Source organism: Patiria miniata, unplaced genomic scaffold (assembly GCF_015706575.1).
Source record: "Patiria miniata isolate m_02_andy unplaced genomic scaffold, ASM1570657v1 HiC_scaffold_20, whole genome shotgun sequence".
Lineage (NCBI taxonomy): Eukaryota > Metazoa > Echinodermata > Asteroidea > Valvatida > Asterinidae > Patiria > Patiria miniata.
The window spans coordinates 21,243,642-21,266,403 of NW_024037059.1; the positions used below are offsets into that span (position 1 = coordinate 21,243,642).

General features: G+C 39.0%; 1 protein-coding gene across 1 annotated transcript; it reads left to right on the top strand.

Annotated features, from left to right (window-relative positions):
• Positions 1 to 595: 595 nt before the first annotated feature.
• On the top strand, positions 596 to 19,249 carry LOC119727911 (ephrin type-A receptor 3-like). The gene is made up of 19 exons (XM_038199989.1): positions 596 to 647; positions 1,054 to 1,113; positions 3,738 to 3,860; positions 5,055 to 5,177; positions 5,452 to 5,574; positions 5,741 to 5,932; positions 6,419 to 6,553; positions 6,704 to 6,955; positions 7,104 to 7,218; positions 7,647 to 7,734; positions 10,832 to 11,033; positions 11,687 to 11,797; positions 12,339 to 12,496; positions 13,334 to 13,447; positions 14,296 to 14,366; positions 15,693 to 15,733; positions 15,862 to 15,958; positions 18,184 to 18,289; positions 19,181 to 19,249. Exons 1-19 carry the CDS (start codon positions 596 to 598, stop codon positions 19,247 to 19,249), a joined length of 2,232 nt encoding a protein of 743 aa, XP_038055917.1.
• Positions 19,250 to 22,762: the final 3,513 nt, after the last annotated feature.

Below are 22,762 nucleotides of genomic sequence, written 5' to 3' on the forward strand. Positions count from 1 at the left end.
ACTCCCACAGGTACAGCTGCACAGAAAACGATGATCAACATGTGTAACTTTCATTTTCTTTTCAATTTTTGGTGGGTTGACTGATGACTTTTTGAAGAAATTCTCATCCAAAGAAGATTACCCCTAAAACAAAAGATGTTTTTCAAACTGGAAAAGTAGCCATTTTGAAAAAAAGGATCCCCCCACAAGATGGCTAAATAGCACCACTTTTGGACCCAATTGCATCCAAAATGCTCAGAATTGGAAGCCCCACGTCCAGGCAAGAGGTACAGTGCCATAATGTCTTCGATTTCCCAATTCCAGGGCTCTCAGAACTCTCTAATATAGAAGGATTTGAGTGTATAGCTTTTGTACATGAGCTCGGCGGACGGACTTTTAGACTTTTTACTTGGTTGCACCCTGATGGTGGCACGATCGACCGATGGCGGCAAGATCGACAGAAAGCGCAGCGCGATCGCCCGATCGCCCGATCGCGCCTACAAAAATTTAAAGCGAACAACCTTCCAATTGACCACAATGTGCACGATGGGAAGTTCACGTTTTTGCATTATTTCCACTGTTAGGTACCGGTATACAACCGTGACAGCAAAGCATGATGAAGCGTCTGGTTTTTCTGATGCTGTTCCTGGTGCCATTAACTGTCAATGGTCAGTGAAGTTTTTTTTATATAGGATAATCACATAATCCAAAATATTTTAGGCTATTGATGATGTGGTATTGGATTAGTCGTACGAAAAACTTCACTTTAACTAATATAATCAGGTATCCAGTGAAATCGTTGCGCCATGTTGTTATTTATAACAAAACACATGAAATTTGTTTCGTATCCCGACGACTTTTGGTTTGGAATTAGTTATTCCATGTGTTTACCACACAATATTGGCCAAAATTAACTGTTGGATAATTACATTACAAGCGGACATTATGTTCCTAATAAGTGAAAATCATTATGGTTGCCTGCGGTGACCAAAAAAAAGTCGTCCACAATGTAAATTTCCATGAAGGCTGGACCATTGGGCATTTGCGAATGTTTTCGTTTTTATTTTCACACAGTTCATTCTCAGCATGATGGGTTTACTTGCGATCCAGTGGGATACGACTACCATTGTCAGGGTAAGTAGTGAGTCAAACGGTATGGTTCTTTCGCAGAAGAGTAGTTTTAAAATACCCTTGCCCAATTTCATGGCGAAGAAATATCTCGCCATAAAGTGTAACAAAAAATCCCGTGTTTACGGGTAAGCACATTCCATGGGTTGGCGGGATTATGGCTTATGGGCATGCGTATAGCAAGACAACTTTTTTGTTCATTATGGGTGCGTTCGAGCGTGCTACTCGTGTTAACGCGAGTATATTCCTGAGCGCACGAACGGCAGGGGTACGACCCGCGGGCTAGCAAGAGTATGCTCTCCGTCATACCGGGAGTATTAGTGGAGCTGCTTAGGTCCATTTTTGGCCAAAATCGTGCACTTTGTGGTAAAAGCATGAAATTTGGCATGCGGGGTCGCAATGAGCTAGAAATCATTTTAAGATCGGGACCCATCCTGGATTTTGCCCATTTTGGGGGCGGAGCTTAATTTTTTGAAAAAGGGGGTGCAAACAATAAAAACTGTATTTAACATCCATTTCCCTCGTTTTTCTATGCGTTAAAGTAAGCTTAAACATAAAATAAGACATTCTAGCTTGTAAACACCTGTTATTTCCCACCCATTTTGTGGGCGTGGCCTAAATGTGTAAAAGAGGCGGTATATATTTGCAGTTTGGTTCAAATATATAAAAATACCATTCAGTTGGGTGGTAAAATCTTGAAAATTGGCATGTTTAGTCGAAATGGGCTGAAAATCATTTTAAGAGGTGGACCCATCTTGGATCTTGCCATTTTGGGGGCGGAGCTTGATCGGTTAAAAAGGGGAGTGCAAACAAATAACAATTTAGAAAAACTGTATTTAACAGAAGTTGTGTTTTTACCAGCAAAAGTGATGATTTTCCCTCGTTTGAATCAAGCTGCTCAAATGTGCGGCCTCATTTTCATATTTAGGCCACACCCACAAAAGGGTAAAAATAACAAGTGTGTGAAAGTTGGAATTTTTTTTTATCATGCCTCTGTTTATTTAAAAGCATGAAGAACAAAGGAAAATGGATGTTAAATACCATTTTTCTAAATTTTGCACTCCCCTTTTTAACCGATCAAGCTCCGCCCCCAAAATGGGCAAGATCCAACATGGATCCACCTCTTAAAATGATTTTCAGCCCATTTCGACTAAACATGCCAATTTTCAAGATTTTACCACCCAACTGAAAGGTATTTTCCATATTTGAACCAAACTGCTGACATATACCGCCTTTTTTACACATTTAGGCCACGCCCACAAAATGGGTGGAAAATAACAGGCGCTAAAACGCTAGAATGTCTTATTTTATGTTTAAGTTTATTTTCAAAGCATAGAAAAACTAGAAAATGGATGTTAAATACAGTTTTATGAGTTTTTATTGTTTGCACCCCCTTTTTCAAAAAATCAAGCTCCGCCCCCAAAATGGGCAAAATCCAGGATGGGTCCCGATCTTAAAATGATTTCTAGCCCATATTGACCCCACATGCCAAATTTCATGCTTTTACCACAAAGTGCACGATTTGTCGCTTAGCAGCTCCACTATATACTCCTGCACCGAGAGTAATGCGCACGCAACATTTTCCTGCACTCAGGAGTAGCAAGAGTAACACGCTCAAACGCACCCTATTATTTTGGGGGCTCACGCAGGTAGCACATAATTTGTTAATCCTCAGCACAGAATGCTGTGGTTAGCAGAGTTATGGCATCTGAGAGTCTATGTCTATGAAAGACAGAAAAAATGAGCTAGCACAAGGTCAAAGTTCTCAAGGTCAAAGGCTCGCTTTGTCGGAGCGAAAGTAGCACAGCAGCAGCAGAGACTGAAAGTTGAGCCAAAGTTAACGGAAGAACCTGGCATCAGTACAGTCCTCCAGCTTGTGGGTTCGCCAACATTTCCAACAACGCCCCTTAATTGTCGTCGATTCAACTGACGATCTGGTCAGTGCTTATAATTGTTTAACCTCTAGGCATCCACCAAGATATTAATAGATTTGTCACAGTATGAACAATGCGTTTTACGTTTTTTTATTGGGTTTGTCCTTTTTTGTTCAGTGTCTAGACATGGTTGTATAGCCAGTCAGTCAGTCAATCAATTCTCAACATTTCTGAACAAGTTCAATATTTCCATTGCTCACAATGTGTACAATCTTGTACAAACACAAAAAGGATGAATAAATGTACAGGGTGAGTAAAAAAAAAACCCGAAACCCAAATGTGGGGACTATTGTTCTGTCCACGTACGGATCACAAAAAAGTGTGCGTTCTTTCAGCAAAACGAAAATAATTCACACACCGTTCCTATGTGATTTGTTTTCGTTTTGCTGATCCGTTGACAGAACTTGTAAACGGTGGTTGTGTTTAAAATTCCGAAACTTGAAAATTGCATGAGTGATTTGAATGATTCCTGTACTGAAAGAAAGCTTATAAATTGGGCTTAATGTATCAATGTGAATCCAACATAACGCATGGGGAAAACCAATTATTACACCACAATTCATTGTCTCCTGAGTTTACTGTTTTGAGTTTGTGTGATCCTGGTTTATTCAACTGGCGCACAGTAGTGATGGTCGGGGGTTCCTGGGGCGGGGGTTCCTGTTACCGCACTATAATTGTGATTTACGCATTTCGCAGATATCGACGAATGTCTTAAAGGAACTGATGATTGTCACGATAATGCTGGATGTACAAACACTGAGGGGAGTTACACTTGCTCCTGTAATACCGGATACAGGGGCAGTGGAAGGACTTGCACAGGTACAGTTCGATGGTTTTGTGTTTTGTTGTATTCCACCACCTAACCTGGGCATTGCTTCGTGCAAAATTTCGTGAAATTGGCCGCAAAATGGGCAGTAGGCAGTATTGTTCAGGTGCGTATGTGACAATTAAATTTGCAGACCTCCATCCCAGAAGATAATAATTTCAATCTTATTATGCCGACAATACTGAGAAAAACTAAATTGAACACAAATACTTTATTGATCAATTGTTAATTAGCTTTGGAATCGTTTGGTAACTATCGTAACTATACCATTTGGGAGACATTTTAGAGTCAGAAGTTTAATCTTTGGGAGACATGACTATTTCAATGCCTCCCTATAATTCCTCAGCTCCTATTAAGAGGCAACATTTATTGTCGTAAATCAACTAGATTGATTGCTTGTGGTCCGCTTAGTAAAACTACCAAAAGTCATTGGGGCAGGATAAGGTAAAATTGGGGTTAGGGGTCAGCAAAGTCAGACAAAAATGTATGCACAAGTCTGTGGGAATGTCTCAAAGCTTGTTTAATCTTACTATACTCATTGGAGAGTATTAAAACTCAGTAGCAGATCTAGAAGGGACGGGATGCCAATTGTCAAAGGGCATGCCCCGGACCATGCACGACCCCCTTCGGCGCCCCTCATATAGACTCAAACCCCCTCCCCGTATATCAACCCCCCGTTTTCTGAAAGCTGGATCCACCCTGAAGCCTTACATGTTACTACGGAATTCTGCAAATGATGGACTCTAGCTTTAACATTACCGCTTCTTTATTCAATTGTAGGCTAGATTGCGACAAACAAAATAATGTCTCTGTTCACTAATCCTATGCCAGGAATCCTTTGTTTAAAAATCATGATTTCAGGTGCAAAACCATCATCATTACCAACTTCATAATTTTACCTTCAGTTTGGTAGACAATGACTGCTCATTTGTTGAATAATAGTACATTTGTCGAATAAAAGTACAGAACGCTTGGTAGCGTCACACTTTTCTTTAATCGTAAGTCTTTGGCGAAAAGTAATGAAACAAAGAGTATCAGCATTTCCCATATTTTACCTTCTCCCTGCACCAGTACTAGTTTTGAAATAACAACATAATATTTACATGTATATAACGATTACACTCAATCGTGATTGACTTGTGTAAACGAATTTTTGACGATTTGTAGATATTTTTTTTGTCTACTAGATGTTGATGAATGTTCATCTGGTCAGCATGATTGTCATGACAACGCTCATTGCGTCAATACTGCGGGAAGTTTTATTTGTAATTGCAGTGTCGGCTACAGATGGAATGGGCGTTATTGCACAGGTAGGTCCGCCGGCACCAATTGTCATGAGCTGTTTACAGATTGTTTGCTTAACACTTAAATATTTGTCTAACAAAACAAAAATAGCCTGCACGTCAAACGAGGTATATAGCTTCTGATCTTTGCATAGTTTGTAAGCAATATCGTATGCGTGATAAGCTATATTTTGAGCATGATAGCGTGGGAAGTGCCAATCGAGAGTGTATACTGTAACTATATCAACAGGATTATAATTATGTCAAACTGGGTTCAGTGTTCTTTTGGTTTTCTTTGTAGATATCAATGAGTGTGCCCTTGGAATTGACAGTTGTCATGTCAATGCTCAATGCAGCAACACAGCTGGCAGCTTCACGTGTATCTGTAACGCTGGTTTTGTTGGCGATGTCAACTTTTGTTCAGGTGTGTCTCTTGTGATTACATGTACAAGTAGATGAAGGCCTTCATCCAGTACGAGGTTATAATGTCCACTTTGCATAAAATCACGCATTCGAGTCATCGTTTGTGGTTAATGTCAGATCAGTATTGAAATGTTTAGTTCAATGTTTTTATTTTTTTCATTTGATAGATTCTGACCGACCTGTAATCTGGTCTAGTACCTGCCCTTCAGCACTGAATCGAACCGCAGGTCCTGGAAGCTCAACGGAAACAGTGACATGGACCAAACCGACAGCCACTGATTCAAGCGGCGTCCCTCCAACTGTTGAATGCACACCACCATCAGGGTCTATCTTTGAGATCGGTGACCAGACTGTGACATGTACAGCTACTGATGCTGCTGGGCTAACTTTTGTGAATAATTGTACAATAACAGTCAGTGTTTCAGGTTAGACCTTTCGATTCTCTAAAAAGTCAACCACAATATCAAATGGTAATTGATTGGCTCTTTTTCTTAGTTTCTTTCCCAATAAACTTCAGTCAGAGTTTTCGTTTGGTTTTTATGTAACTCATATGCAAAGTAAAATCGGTGAGTGACGGGGCTTGCTGATATGTTTTGTGTGTGATGTGATATTAAGTTTATCTTTTAAAATATGTTGCAAAGAAACAAATTACGTGCGTCAACTTAAGGAAAATACTGTAGAAATAATGCTGAAGGAAAATTCCTCTAGTGACGAGACTTTACATTTTGTTCGCGATGTGATTACATTAAGAGGTTAAAAGTATAGCTTTGTCTTACCCGACGAAACTATAGAGTACAATGTCGCGTTTAGCTTAACATCAATACCTACCATTGGTCATTTCGCAGATTTTGATGAATGTAACGCTACATCTATTGAAGGTGGTCATGACTGCGGTAGCAACGCATATTGCACCAATACACCAGGAGGATATACTTGCACTTGCCTAACTGGATACACTGGCGATGGAAGAATTTGCATAGGTAATGGTATATACTGTCGTACACGCTACAAAATAATATCAACGTAACAAAATAAAGAAGACACACTGATGTCTTCACTATGGAAGGCTTATAAACTTTCCCTTATGAATCACGATTTACTGTTTCGATCTGGTTTTACATACTTCGCAGATAACATTCCTCCAGTCTTTGTGGCCGGCACTTGTCCGTCAGCTTTGGTTAAAGAGGCAGAATCAGCGACTATGACCGCAACGGTGACGTGGGATGACCCTATTGCCACTGATTCCGGCGGCGTTCCAACCATTGTTGAATGTTCACCAACATCAGGCTCTGCGTTTGGAATAGGTTCCCGGAACGTCATATGCACAGCGACTGACGCGGCTGGACACACCGCGCACTGTTTCTTCTCGGTGACTGTTGAAGGTATATTATGCAAATGACCTACGTTATCTTTAGGTTTGCTTGTACGCTGGTCACGAGATATGCAAACAATTGATAAATTTTACTGTTGGAACAAAATCACGTCTGGGTAACATACGATCAATCAAACTGGATTTATTTTTTTCAATAGCAAATTCTAACTCTGCTGGTCCTCCTGCACCATTGCTTCCCAGTCAAAGCGAAGTCACTCCAACTAGCTTCATGATGACTATCATGCCAATGGATAGGATTAGAGGCAATGTCAGGTACTGAGGAGTGTTTCCAGAAATTATTTTTGTTTTATTTAATTTATGTTCTTATTAAATCTAAGGGGTTTTTTTATCTTCAAGTCGACTCTACCCTAATTCGCTCTCTGATTGCGTCGGTATTTTCAAACAAAGACCGAAGATAACATACTGCAAAGAATATTGCATGTCGATGCAGACTGCGATAGACAATATCAAATGTGTACTTAAGTGCCTTGAAGTGCTACACCTATCTCATTCACTGTCTGTGATTGTATTTTTCGTCCGGGTTTTGGGATTATTTTGGAATCTCGCTGTGCACGATTAAACTTAGGTTTTTGCTAGCATGTAGCTGTAACTTGTAAAATGTATTTTTTGACCATCTTCAACCTTACCTTAATACGTTCATCAAAGTAACTACATGTATTTTCTCGTAATTATCCGTACAGTTGCTATGACATTGTAGTCAAGGAAGTGCTTGGGGGTGAAGAGATCAGCAACATGGATCCTGACAGAGACTATCCTCCGGAAACCATGGTAACGTATGAAGAGGCCCAAAGCACTCCTGGAGTGCCTTATATTGCACTGGTTAAAGGAGGGTAAGTTGGATTTCATCTTTAGTTCATCTCAGATTGAACAAAAATTGAAGGAGTCTTTATCAAGTCATTAAATCTGGTATTAAGTCAACTAATCACAGGGTGAGTAAAAGAAAAAGGAAATCCTAATAATGCCTTTTTTTTTAAAGAAATTCTGCATGTAGCGAGTTCCAGATCTATGATGTGAAAGCTTCAGTAATAAGCTTTCTTTTATATCATTCAAATCACTTACGTACTTTTCAAGTTATGATTTTTTAAGCACAAAGTTTTATAATTTTGTCCATGGATCACAATCAAGGTAAGTAAAATATGACAATTCACACATCAGAAAAAAAAAACACATCAGAACACTCTTATAACCATGATGATAACTGTCACTTATCAGCACCTTTATTTAAACACCTTCTGCTTCTAATGTTAAAACAACATGCTTTATAATGTCAAGAGTCTGTGGTCTTGCCATGCCTTCTACTTGGCTACCCCGAGACTTATGTGATTGTTCTGATATCGTTTTCATGATACAACATGGTTACATTGTAATGAAATATTACACGTACCTTAAACGTGATCCGTGGACAAAATTTTAGAACTATGTTTGTGTTCATAATTCCATAAATGGAAAAGTATATGAGTGATTTGAATTATTCTTTGAGTAAAACAAAGCTTCTTAACTGGGCTTTCACTTCCTAGATCTAGAAAGCGCTAAATGTAGAACTTCCTTGAAAAAAAGGGGGCACCATTTGGGTTTCCTTTTTTATTACTCGTCCTGTATTGTCTCGAGGAAGACGAGATTCTATACGGCACCATTCTTTGGCTTGAAGGTGTCTGCCGTGCTATGGTCATTTTTAACGGCAGTGGCATGGCACTGCCGCTGCCGTCCTCGAATCTGTTTGAAGTTGGGGAAACATTTTAGGAATGCTTGAATGTTAGTTTAACCTGCCGTACTACTTTAGATCCATTTAGTTCGTCTCTTGAGCTTGGAGTTTAGAGCACCGTCCTGCCGTGCAATTGATTAGCTATTGCAAGGCTCAACCCAATCGGGTTTGACACGGCAGTGTCAAGGCGTTTAGAGCAGGTCTAAGATTGCAAGGGTTATCAATACCGAGAATAATATTACAATGTGATTCCTCATTATACTACTTTCAATGTAACACTCGGAATTTTCCTCTGAAAAAAAAATCGATAAGGTCTGATTTGGATACTACTGAGACCGTAGAGATTGGCTCGGGAAGAGTTTCCAGATGCCGGGGAAATGGCTCTAGAAGGAGTAAGAGAAAGAGAGCTACTATCTATGATCACATTGGCGACAATGGACCGCTGAAAGCCAATACTTGGTATACAGCTTTCCTAAGGGCATTTGTGTTGAAACCTAATGGGGTGAGTTGTCATTTAAATGAATGGATCCCTAAAATTGAAGGACGGTGCAGCACCAAAATGGTCTTAACGCGTATGCAAAAACCGAAGCTACACGACATCCTGTACTGTCAATCTGTAATCAATCCACTAGGTCCTTGTAGTAACACGTATCGAACCAGCTCGTTTAGAGAGTAAGACTTATTGATCACGTGGTGTTCGAATACGATTAAGACGTACTTAAAGGAGTAGTTAAAAATCATTTGTTTTGGCAATTTACTGCGCATAATTGGTTATCGTGGCTGAAAAATTTGCCATTGAGTTTAGGGTTTGTATTAAACTGTCTTCCTAACGTTTTGCTCGAATAAAAATTCCGTGTTACATTTGCAGGAAGTGTACATGTCAAGCCCTTTCTTAACACCTGTTAAAACGGGTAAGTGAAAAGTGTGCCGATTTTTTTGATGTTATTCGCTTTGAACAATCGTTTCTTGTTTCAGCTTTGGACATTGTTAATTTGTCAGTGGCAATTCGTCCTTTTAGGCTCATACTATGCTGATCCTTAAAAATGTTCCTCTTTACCTATATCACCAAAAAGTGGTATACTTACACCATTTCAATGGTTACCTTAAATTTCAAATAATTATTTTAATGAAAGCGGCTTCTCAAAGTGCCTCTGATACACAGAGACTGTTAATAGGTCAAATATATTTCGAACTATTTGTAGTAGCTGTACAGGAACATAATATTGTTAAAGCTTTAAATGAACTTAAAGGTTTGCATGGTGGACATGATCAATGAATGGGAGGTTTGCGGTAACACCATGTGAACGATATCTCTTTGTGAGTTGTGTGGTTCTTAGAAGAACCAATTGGTTGAACTCGACGTTTCAAAAAGTATGCTCTGTTCGTCATCGTTAGACTGCCCTGTGTTTTCCATTTTCCAGGTACTGAGCCGAACACCACACAGTTGATCATAATTGCTGCGTTTGGTTCAACAGGCGTACTCATTATATTAGTAGCAATAATGATATTTGCTGCAAAGTGTTGGAAGGCGCGTCGAAAAGAAGACGGAGAGATAAATGGCAAACCAAATGTACGTCTAATCCAATGGATTGTGTTAATTCGGTTTAAAAAACTGATTAATTTCTTAAACAAATCTTTATCAAAAAAGTAAAGTTAATGCCGGATGATTGTCTGACTGGCGGACTGACTGGATGGCTGACTGACTGCACAGGTTTGCTGGCTGGCTGGTGGCTAGCTGGTTGGCAGGCTGGCTGGCAAGCTGGTTGACTGGCTGCCTCCCCTGATTGCTGCCTGGGTGGCTGGCTGGCTGACTGGCTGGCAGGCTGGCTGGCTGGCTGGCTGGCAGGCTGGCTGGCTGGCACCCCGCTGGCTGCAGGCTGGCTCTCGGATGGCTGGCTGGCTCCCCGGCTGGCTCCCCGGCTGGCCGGCTTCCGGGCCGGCCGGATGGCTTGGCTGGCTGGCTGGCTGAACAATAGTGCAATCGTTACAGCAGTACTATACGATAAGGACCTTCTTTTACCTAACATGGAGAAAAATGGAGCACCGAGCCTCTTAATTGTTGCCCACACAAAATTCCGGAAATGTCACAATGCTTCTACCGTAACTTAGGTGTCCTATTATTAAATGGTACTAATGTGACCGGATGTGTACATTTCACCACAGATAACGCCAGTCAATGGAACTCCAGTGGATCCACGGTATGATGATACGGACCTCCCGCTGTGGGCCAAGAAGTGGCAGATTTTGTGGAATGATCTAAATGTCGAGGAATTCATACTTGGAAGGGGAAACTTTGGTGAAGTCAGGGCGGGAACTGTGAGGAGGGGTGGGCAGATTATCGATGCAGCAATCAAGCTCCTGAAAGGTGAATTACGATTTTAAAACAATAAATCCCATCGTGCCTTAAACAAAAATAAAATCTTCTTACTTACTTGACCTTGTTGGATTGCTAGTTAATGGATCCACGAGATGAACTTTCCTTGGGAACATATTTTGTGCAACTCCTCTTAAAATGTATGAAAACTATTTGACATCTCTTTTGGTTTAATTTTATTTAAAATTTTGAGAATTTTCAGTGTTTTTTTCGAACAACCGAGGGCGCTGTTGCTGTGATGTTTTTGCAGGAGGACACTGTTTAGTTTAGCGGTATTCTGTTCAAATTGATAACCCAAGCATTTGCCAATTGAAAACATTTGTTATAAAATTTGCTCATTGGCATACTGCCATGTTTACTGAAACAGCGAATCACACACACAAAATTACGACAGCAAAAAATCCACAAAAACATAATATTTGGACTTTGCACAAAAATGGATCGAACCCTTCCAAAAATTACTTTATATCTTTAGACCTAAATTGTAAAATGCAAATCAACAGCTGTGCATGGTACATACACGTGACTATGTTTCGCCTAAACAATTTATATTGTGCTTGATTATTAAGCAGTACAATATTGACCAACTTTAGGTTTTTCTACCTCTGTTTTTCTTTCCATATTTTCCTGATTGTGCCTTATAGAACGTGCATTATCGGCTGAACATGAAAACTTCATGAAGGAGTTTCGAACCATGACCAAAATCGGAAATCACCCAAATGTGGTCCTTCTTCTTGGTGCATGCCAACATAATGGTAGGCCAATAAAGGTTCTCTCCCCAACATTGAAACCTTACCATTATCATCATGACAGTTGGGGCTAACTGCCAGTCCCAAATCATACCGATTATTACATGTATTATTACACGATTTTTTTCTGGAAAATTGTACTCGGAATTTATACATTTATTTGTAGCTTTACATTTTGGCTGCGATATAGCAGCTCAACAAATCACCATGTCTTTCCGTTAGTCCATCAGTTATTTAGTAACAACTGTTGATATTGTCTATTGCTCCTATATGTCACATGACAAACGGGGGTCAAAGATCACCATGGGGTCACTGGGGTCAAAAACCTGATGTTATTTTATACTCAAAATACTACCCCTTCCGGAAATTACATGGCCCCATCACGTGACTCATGCATGAACACGAATTCGTTTTGGCCCGCAGCTTCCGAGATATTTACGATTGATTACACTTGCAGAAAATCATGTTCATACCATTCTTTATCTTTAACGACAGAATTTCGGCTTGAGTGCCACAACACATTATTTAGTTTTGCTCCTTTTATCAGGTGTTATGTATGTTGCAATGGAGTATATTCCTGGTGGTGATCTGCGCAGCTTTCTGCGGAATGCTCGCTCACAGTGGGGGGGCGCCATGTCTTCAGGCCAGCTGATTGGTTTTGCCCTGGATGTTGCCAAGGGGATGAAACACCTCTCCAAGTTGAAGGTATAAAAAAACAGAGCAAGTTAGGTCACATATTCAACTCAAATTTCATTCGAATGCAGCGTATGGTTTTTAATTAGTTAGCTATATTTGGAGTCACTACCCCCCCCCCCCCGCAGAAAGTCCATTGTTTTCACTTCCGCACATTTCATTATATTTCGAAATACATTCATTTATCGGGTGCCACCACACTAAAAACTTGCCTGGGGTAATGTTACCCAGGAAAGGATGAAAACTGCAACCACCCAAAATTTGGGTGTTTAAAAACCAATTTTTGGGTGTTAGAATTTCTGTTAAATTCAACCAAAAGTTGTGGCAATACAAGACCAAATTTAAGCTTGTCCTGTAGCCTATATGACTACAGCTTTTGGTTGAATTTAACAGAAATTCTAACCCACACAATTATTGTTTATAAAACAACCAAATTTTGGGTAGTTGCAGTTTTCACCTTTTCTTGTGTAAAATTAACCCCAGCAATTTTTCAGTGCATGGATATGCCGTACGTGTCATGATTACGAAGTGGATACAAATGTAAGAACGCATTGATTTAATCCTACGTAATTGGCAAGGATTGACTTTCGTTTACTTTACAAAAACACAATTACTGTGACTGTACTAGTTTAAAAGAAAGTGAAGAAAAATATTTTTAATTTGTAGTGAGTGGGGTGGCAGGTGGCAGCATTTAAGCATACACCTGACTCGAGTGAGACTTGCATACTTGTGGCTAAAAATGAAAATTAGACCGTCGGTGGAGCTTCGGTTTATTCTGTTATATCCCCATAAAAATAGTATCTGAAACCTGAAAATTACCTATTTTTATGTTTTACCCTAATACTACAGGTAATTCACCGTGATTTGGCTGCAAGAAACATTCTGCTAGACGGCAATTTGGTCGCCAAAGTGTCTGATTTCGGGCTGTCGCGAGGAGATGATGTCTATATTCAAGCCTCTCAGGTAATTTACGCTTTTACATAATAATCAATGTGATCTTTGTGGTATTCAGTAGTGCGTACGCCCGTGTAGCAAGTGTAGCCAAGGGAAGAGTTATTGTAAGGTTTGGTAGGGCAACTCCTCATGTGGCCGAAGGCTATTTAAAGTTAATATTGATGTGAAGCGAGTGGACTCGGAGAGATGACTAAATTTAATTCAATGGTTTATTCATATGTACATACAGAATATACACTGTGGCTCTCTCGAATATATATACAAAAACGACAGCCAATTGGACAGACAGTTGTAAGTGCCACCACCAACCGAAGGGGAAATTGTCCCCAACTAGATGTAGTTGAACGGTAATCAGAGCACTTCTAAAAATTTAGGTGTGGTCTGATCGCATGCAAGTGGATGGGTGTCTCTAGCAATGCCTTGTCATTACACGGAAGCTAAGCTATGCAGCACACAATGCAGCTCAGAAAAACTGAACAATATTCTAGAATGCGAGGTATGTTGGAATGTTCCTGATCAATGCAGCTAGCTATGCGCTAGAATGTGATTGCAGGAAAGTTAAGGAACCAAGCGAGGGCGTTGCAATAAAATGTTTATTTAACGAGGGCGCTATTTATGTTATCAAAATAATGGCTCATCCCATTGTACAGCCTTAGTACTATGCTTATGATTATATAAGAAATGTTACTGAGACCTGTCTGTTGCAAAACACGACTGGTCACACAAGTTACTATGTGAAAGATTGGTTTCAGTACGTCATTCAATGCGCCATTCAATACGTCATTCTTTTAAAATGCAGATGTGGTAAAATGAAACGTCTGGATTATATGAAATAATGAAATTTACTTTTTTAACAGCAACGTGTTCCATTCCGCTGGCTGGCCATTGAATCTCTGACCCAAAATACCTACACGACCCAGAGTGACGTGTAAGTTTTCGTCTATTTGATGTAACATTGACCTATCGCCGTTTGCTAGTTAGCCACGCCCTTCGGTTTGTTTGTCTCAGATTTTATCATTATATTATGTAGCGAGTGCTACACGCCTCGAGGGGGTTAACTTCCATATCCCGTATCCATGGGCGTCAATCCTGGGGAGACAGGGGGACATGTCAACCCCCCCCCCCCACAACACACACACACACTGTTTGAAGGGTGGGGGACGCAATATCAAATCCCCCCCCCCCCTCTAGATTTTTGAACTCGTGTCTCATTTACGGCCCTATTATGTACTACAATGTATATTTTGCTTAGAAAATATTGGTTAAAGTGGTCAGAAATTGCCTCAGATCGCACCACAGAGCATTTAAGCGGGCCCCGAACCCTATGCCTTTTGCTGAGAAAACCTCTAAAATTATTTTTAAATCAATATCTTTTGCTAAGAAAATATTGGTGAAAGTGGTCAGAAATCAGAGCATCTAGAATCATTTTTTTCGGGGCCCTTAAGCGGGCTCCGAACCACACGCCTATAGCTCAGAATACCGGTAGCTGATTCAATGACTCCAACCTCGAAAACGATGTTCAAATAATTATCTTTTGCTAAGAAATAGTAGTTAAAGCATGGAAGAAAGTGGTAAGTAATTGCCTCAGATCACACCACAGAGCATCTAGAATCTATATTTTTTGGCACGCTGTAAGGGCTTTACGCTTCCCGCTCGCATCAGTTCTGATCAAGGTATGTCCCCCCCCCCCACTTTTTAGAAGCGATTGACGCCCCTGCCCGTATCACAACAATCAACTTTTATAGTAAGTCAAAAAGATAAATGGTTGAAACTTACTGTATGAGATAAGCCACTGCGATCATGCGATGTAATCTTTGATAACTAAAATTTTTGATAACTGACTGAGCGGTTGACGTTGCGCGAAGCTAGCGCGCCGGCAGGTTCCACACGCAGCGCGTGCAATGAATGCAATAGCACTGATCTCAACGTAAAAATTGATATAAGTGACCAGACACGTGGCCATTCTAGACCAGTGAAATTACAGTATCCAAGCATACGATATAACAGTTTAAATTTTGTTTTTACCTATGTAACCATAATTATTAATCTTTAGCCCAACGACATTAGCGACACACCTGACGATTTAAGTGTCCAAATAAACCGTTTGCGTTTACAGTTAGAGTTTTGAGTATTATACGCGACAAGCGATTTGTTTAATGTACCGTATATGTTATAAGCCTACATTGTATTAAAGGACTAGCCGACAAGATTTTATTAACATATTTTCTCTCTTGCAATTCATATCAAACATCAGGTGGTCCTTTGGAATTCTCCTCTGGGAAATTGCCACTTTTGGTAAGTTTGATGAACTTTTTTGTTCATTTTTCTGTTGCCTTCTGTTGACCGTCAAGGTGTTTGGGGGTTCGTTTGAGGACATTATTTTATGTTAAACAAAGTGTGTGTTTTTTTGGTCAACCGCACAGGTGCTACACCTTACGCTAATATCCACGTAAGCAAACTGGCAAACGAGCTCATGACGGGATACCGCATGCCCCATCCCAGAAACTGCGACGGTGAAATGTAAGACATTTTAAAACCATGTTAAAACTATCTTTCAAGTTTGCAGCATTCCTATCCCGAATTCGCTTTACAAACTTTAAGAGTACTGACGCCAAATTCAATACGATAAGGTCTCATTTAGTCCGATTCGATGGACTGTGAAACATTACGATTAAAACAAGACTGTTATAGGCACGCCTAGTCAAGCTTCTCCCAGCGCTCATGTAACCGTGAAAAATGACACACTTGGGGGAACTCGCACAAACTAAGACTCTATGGGGATTAACTAACAAAACTAAACTAAACTCAGGATCTTTGAAGGGAAAAGTCGCGAGGAAATTGAATTAATAGAGACCAGAGACCAATTCTAGATTTCTAACAAAAAAAGGACCAAAAAGAATTTATTCACAAGAACCTTAAACCAAAAACTAGAAACTAAAAGCAAAGAATAAAACCTAAAAACCAAAGACTAAAACCAAAAACCAAGAAATTGAGACTTAACCCTAAAATCTAAAACCAACACAGTGTGAATAGTGGATCTTTCAAAGAACACTCAAGCAGGAATAAAGTCTGTAAACAAGAAAATACAAAAAGAGAAAACATATAAGGAAATGATCTAATGAATATTCAAGATGTAATAAACAAGTTCTAAGATACAAAGGAAGTGGGAGACACTAATCCCCAAAGTGAAGGATTAGCAAGTAATAAAACACGTCCAGTGGCACCATCCTATACACAGGCCATGTGAGTTAAATGAGAACAAAGAAATTGCAATGAAAAGCTAAAGCACACGGTGAAGGATTTAAGAAAATCTCTAAATCTAATACTAAGAAAATATACAAGAAAAACATGAAAATCTAGAATGCAAATGAACTTTCAACCTTTCTTAGTAATAAAACAAGGCCAAAAAATCTATCCTTAAGTAAAACCAAGGTTAATGAAAATAAACAGAACTAAGAAACTTTTCTCAAAAGAACTCAAAAGAGACCGGTTTCATTGAAAAGACTAAAGCTTCCTTATTACAGTAGGAACAAATCAATCATCAGGAAAAGAAGTAAAACACACTAGTGTCTTAAGTAAAATAATAAATGGAAACAAAATGAAACAAAAAGTTGTAAAAGAAAACATCAAACTGGAGCTTCCTCAAAGATCTAATCTGACCAGAATCAATTCAAAGCTAACAATTAACTTTCAAAAGAAAACTGAACTATATTTCTAATAATAATTATACATGATAAATGAAAAGTAGACAATATACAAAAGAAAACTCACCAAATGACTCGAGCAGACAGAGCTCAAACAGGACAGGCTCTCCAGTTAGGAGGAACATAAAATACCGGTATAAATACTATGAAGTTGTCTCTGTTGGTCTGCTGGTTGAACTAAAGTGTGGCTTGACCATGTGGCAGCTTTTATAGGGGGAACATGTGGGCTAAAGTAAACAAACAGGGGGAAACACTACCAACAAGGGGGGGGGGAATCTTAAGTGAAACTGAAATGGTCTTCTTTTCTAAGGGGAACTACTCCTATTCAATACACTATACATTACATACATGAAAAATATACCAGATAAATTTGGCCCTGCCACACTCACACAATTATATAAGTTGATTCAGAATGGCTATCCACGCGTCTGTTCATGCCTCTGTGTACATGATGGGACGGATTCAGCTCATTTAATTGCGACAAAGACGATTACACCATCAAACATTTAAATTTATAAACAATTCATAAATACCTAAGACATTTTACCCATTCATATTGGTCGAGATGGTCGAGAGCCTGTCACATGGCCGGTCTTAAACGGTTGATAAAAACCGACATTTTTTCCAGTGTCACTTGAAATTTGTACAATATGAATTCCAGTGCCGTTTACTGTTTTATTGGTTGAAAGTTCACAATCCTCACGTGGGCATGCGCAGTTGTTTACGACTATAGTAGGCTATAGCTAGAGGGGTGTCCCGAAAAACATGAGGTAACATTTTACATTTTTGACTTATGTTGACTTTTTGACCAAAAAGTTCAGATTTTTGACCGAAAGGGTAATTATGAATGGGAATAAATATGTACTAGGCCAGTATTAAACACTTTGTTTAAGACTGGTTAGAACCCAGATTCCAACCGGTCTTAAACAGAGTGTTTAAAACCGGGCAAGCACACTTTTTTCTTGGGTTTAAAGTATTTTGCAGCAACAGAACTAGAGGATAGATTGTATTCTTCAATATTTTATATCTTATATTATCCAGCTACGGCTTAATGAAGCAGTGCTGGGACGAAAATCCGAAGCAGAGACCTACCTTCACAAATCTGGTTGGTACCCTGGCTACGTTGATGAAGTATACAGGCAGACACGTGAGTTTCATATAACCTTATTCTTATAATACCCCTCTAGTGTGCAGCCGGACTATGATAAAACCTCCCAACTGATTTCCATAATTAGAAATTGATGCCAAAAATAATATCGAAATTCCCTTAATAACATTCAAATGGCTTCACAAATCGATAGACTCTTTTTCCATTTTATTAATGACTCCGGGCAAGAGTATTGATGTGTTTTTGTGACCACATTCGAGAGTTCCAGAGGGAGGGACACAAGTGCGCCTACTACACTGTAAAAAATATTGGGTAAAACATTGTTGGGCAATATAATTTTACCCAACATTGGTTTGAAATTACCCAATGTGGTAAAACACTGTTGGGCAATATAATTTTACCCAACATTGGTTTGAAATTACCCAATGTGGATAGAAAGTTTCCAAGAATTGGGAAGATTTTGCCCAAGAGTTTAACCTGTTGATGTGTTGACCAACGTTGGTCTACATATCAACCCATTTTGCCCAACGGGTTTACAGTGTATAATTAAGTTTCCCGCGCGTAGGGCGTGAAAAACGCTCGTTTGTTCTGCACAAACCATTGAGCGTCAGGCAGCGTTATCAATGCCAGTAGTCTCCCTACACTCTACCATTATAACAGCGTAGGCCTAGGGGTACATAACTCTCAAATTCATAACATGCACATTGGATTTTTAATCCCAAGGTCTATGGATTGCCAGTGAAAGCAATTGATGTATTCTCTTGATTTACCGTTACTCGTATGCTTATTAATCCCTTTAATAAGAACTAAAAAAGAAAAGACAATTCAGATAACTGGGTTCGCTAATTCACCTCAATCCTAATCAGTGTGGGCCTAGTGTGAACTTTTTTTTTCTGAATAGATATTCTGTTACTGCCCTTTTTTCAACAGGCATGCATAGATGTTGACAGAGTGCATTATCAGAATTTCCTCATCCGACCAGAATATGATGATAACTGATCCCTTGATGTCTTCAACCACTTCCAGAGATGGCAACGAAGGTCCAAAATACAAAAACAAAGTATTTCAGTGTAAGAGCAGCAACGAGAGGTTATTGTTTCTTTTCTTTTTTTCTTTTCAATATTACTCCATGGTTTTAGATCGGACAGTTCAAATCAAATTTAGCTTATTATTCAGGGTACAAGATGACGGAGAGTTAACATTCTGTGAAATTTCCCTGAGCAATCGTGGACCTGAAACTGATGTTGTTTATCTTTCAAGTGTTTGTCAACTTGTCTTGGAACGCCCATATTATGTTGTTTCAATACTTTTGATTGCTTGTTCACGTTTTAATTATAAATAAAATACAAATTATTTACACAGTATCGAGGTTATAAAAATGAATGCGTACATCCCATGATTAAAAAAAGTGTTTTTTTTTTTTTTAACGTGAAAAAAGATTCTGCTATGAATGAAACGCCATGTCCTTCTTAATCAAAATATCTTTGTACCATAGCCTATTGTGAACCCTTATCAGAACTTTTTTAAGTATCGTGTTTCCGTCTACCGATTTTCTGGATATCCGTGTTTATATGTGTTGACTTGTTTACACAGAATTATATTTAGAATTACAGTATACTTGTTCAGAAAATCGTTTTATTGACGTAGAAAACGTGCTTACACAGAATTACTATATTTTACGTTTACATTTAAGCATACTTAGGCCTAATCACAGTTACAATCTGAGTAAAATATAGCTGTCCCAATAAACATTGTGCAAGAAAAAATCGCTGATTTTCTCAAAACTTGGTCAGACTAGCTAATCAAAATTTATAGCATTTTCCAGCCTATATATGGTCTTGTTTATAACTGGTGAAAAATCAAGAAAACGCAACGATTTAAACCAGAGATATCTTTGATTTCGTAAGGCTATGTATTTTTCGACCTGCACAATGTAATTTCCACACTTAGTATTTGCTTGTATATCATTGGGTTATTAGTTACGCAGTGCTTGAAATAATTGCATGGCCTTTATGTTTCGGATAAGGGTGTTCACAGATAACATTTTGGGTACATTACATTATATAATCAAATCTAATACCACTTGGAATGCCTAATATCAGGTGTTTAGTCTTTGACAAAGATTTTGAAAGGACAATGAACATGCTATCTTCTTTGACAGCTGAAATGTATTGGCCTAAGCTTAACTATACAGGATTCTAATTGTGCAGGAAGAAAATAATATAGCCTTACAAAATCAAACGTATCTCTGGTTTGCATTGATGGATTTTCTTGACATGTTCACCAATTATAAACAAGACCATAGGCTTTAACCCTGCGCGGAGTGACCTGCGTACCCCGGGTACGCAGGTGACCGAATTTTTTGAAAAAAACAAAACTTGAGGGCCAATGACGTTCACCTTCCATCTAATCCTCATTCAACCCATGCCAAATCAGCTGGTTCAATGAACTTTGCAGCCAGGGTTTCACCCGAGCGGTGTCAACAACCTTGGGACCAGGCCTCCTGCCAAGTCTCATTGAAACATATACAAACACCTGTAACTTGACACAGCCATCTCCCTTCATAGCCGCAAACCGCAGCCACCAGTCAATTATCTTTTAAGTGCCCTGTCTGGCAAATGCCTGGACACTGTCTGGCACGTGGCTTTTTGTTGTTTTGACATGGATAGGGTCTTGCGTAGTGGGGGAAGTACCTGCGTCCCAAAGGTACGCAGTTGGCGACTTCGGATAAAAATTTCTTGTAAACGCTGCGCAGGGTTAAATAATATAAAATTTGATTAGCTAGTATGACCACCTTTTGAGCAAATCAGCGACTTCTTCATGCACAATGTTTATATAGGGACACGCTATTTATTTTACAATGAGTCACCAATTGAGTATGCTTGTTTACCCAGAATTGTGAGTGTACACTTGTTTAGAAAATCGTTTTATTGACGTAGAGTTCGTGCTTACACAGAATTACTATAATTTACGTATACACTTCAAACATACTTAATCACAATTACAGTTTGAGTAAAATATATTTTGCGCTGAGTCACCAATTGAGTATGACTGTTTACCCAGAATTATGAGTGTATTTGTTTAAAAAATCGTTTTATTGACGTACAGTGCGGGCTTACACAGAATTACTATAATTTACGTTTACATTTAAAACATATATGATTACGGTAGGTAGGGACAACGGAAGCAGAAGTATTTTTTTTGGGGGGGGGGGGCCCTTAGCGATCGACGCCCTTGCATGTTTACTCATAAGTCATTTAAGTAATTGGTTACTTGAAATTAGTTTAGTACATTGTGCTAGCACATTGTTAGTTAAACCTTTATTTGGTATACTTTTTACACGTACAGACTGATTATTTGTTTAACACACATTTGAGTACTTGCTTACACAGAATTATCAGAGCATTTTGTATTGTAATCGTTGACATAATTACTAAGTATATCATGTTTAAATTTTTTTGTTTGGACGGGGGCATTCCCCCCCCCCTCCCCCCGCCCAACGCACACAATTTTTTATAAGTGGGGTTTCATATCGTTTGTTCTCGGGCACTGTTTATCATAAAAACATATCTCTTCCTTGTCATCGCAGGATTATTATCCTCAAAGTGTTCTTGCATGTTTACCGGCAGGCTCGGATCAAAAGGGGGCATGTGGGTATCGAACCCCCCCCCCCTCCTTCTCCTGCATCGACACCTAAAAAAATAGCCATCATGGTATAATTACCCATATTATGTTTGCCTGTCCGCAACAATCGGAAATACAAAAAACGGACGGTCATGAACCCCCCCCCGCAGGCGTATGCAGCATTCACTCACACAACATTGCAAAAATATTTTCACTTGTTTACACAGAATTATGAGTGTACACTCGTTCAGAAAATCGTTTTATTGAAGTATAGTACGTGCTACAGAAATTCTTTAATTTCAATTACATTTAAAACATACTTAATCACGACACAATTACAATTGGAGTAAAAATATATTTTACGCTGAGTCTCCATTTAAGAATATAATTGCTTCAAAGAATTATGGGATAATAATACGTGGAGAATATACAGGAATATCAACTGATATGTTTAAAGAATTACAATCTGGGTAAAGTATGGTTGTCCCAGAATTATTATCCAATTACTTTCTTGCTTGTACCGAATTATCTTAGTTTTCTTGTTTTTAGGAGAAAATACTTGTGTATATTGAATTTATACCTACGGCTTACCGGTCCAGTACTGATTTTCGCAGCACTATATCATCTGATGTCGATTCGTATCATGTTAACCGAATTACGAATTTAGCATGTTTACGCAGAATTATTACATTCGAATTTAGTATATTTTGTTTACGCAGAATTATCATTGAATGTTTACTCAGAAGTCATGTTAGTAATTGGTTAATTGGGATTAGTGGAGTGCATTTTGCTGGCAGATTGTTACCTATAACCTTTGTTTGGTATACTTGTTTACACAGAATGCATCTGAATATCGTTTGCGAAGTTATTTTTGTTCACACATACTCA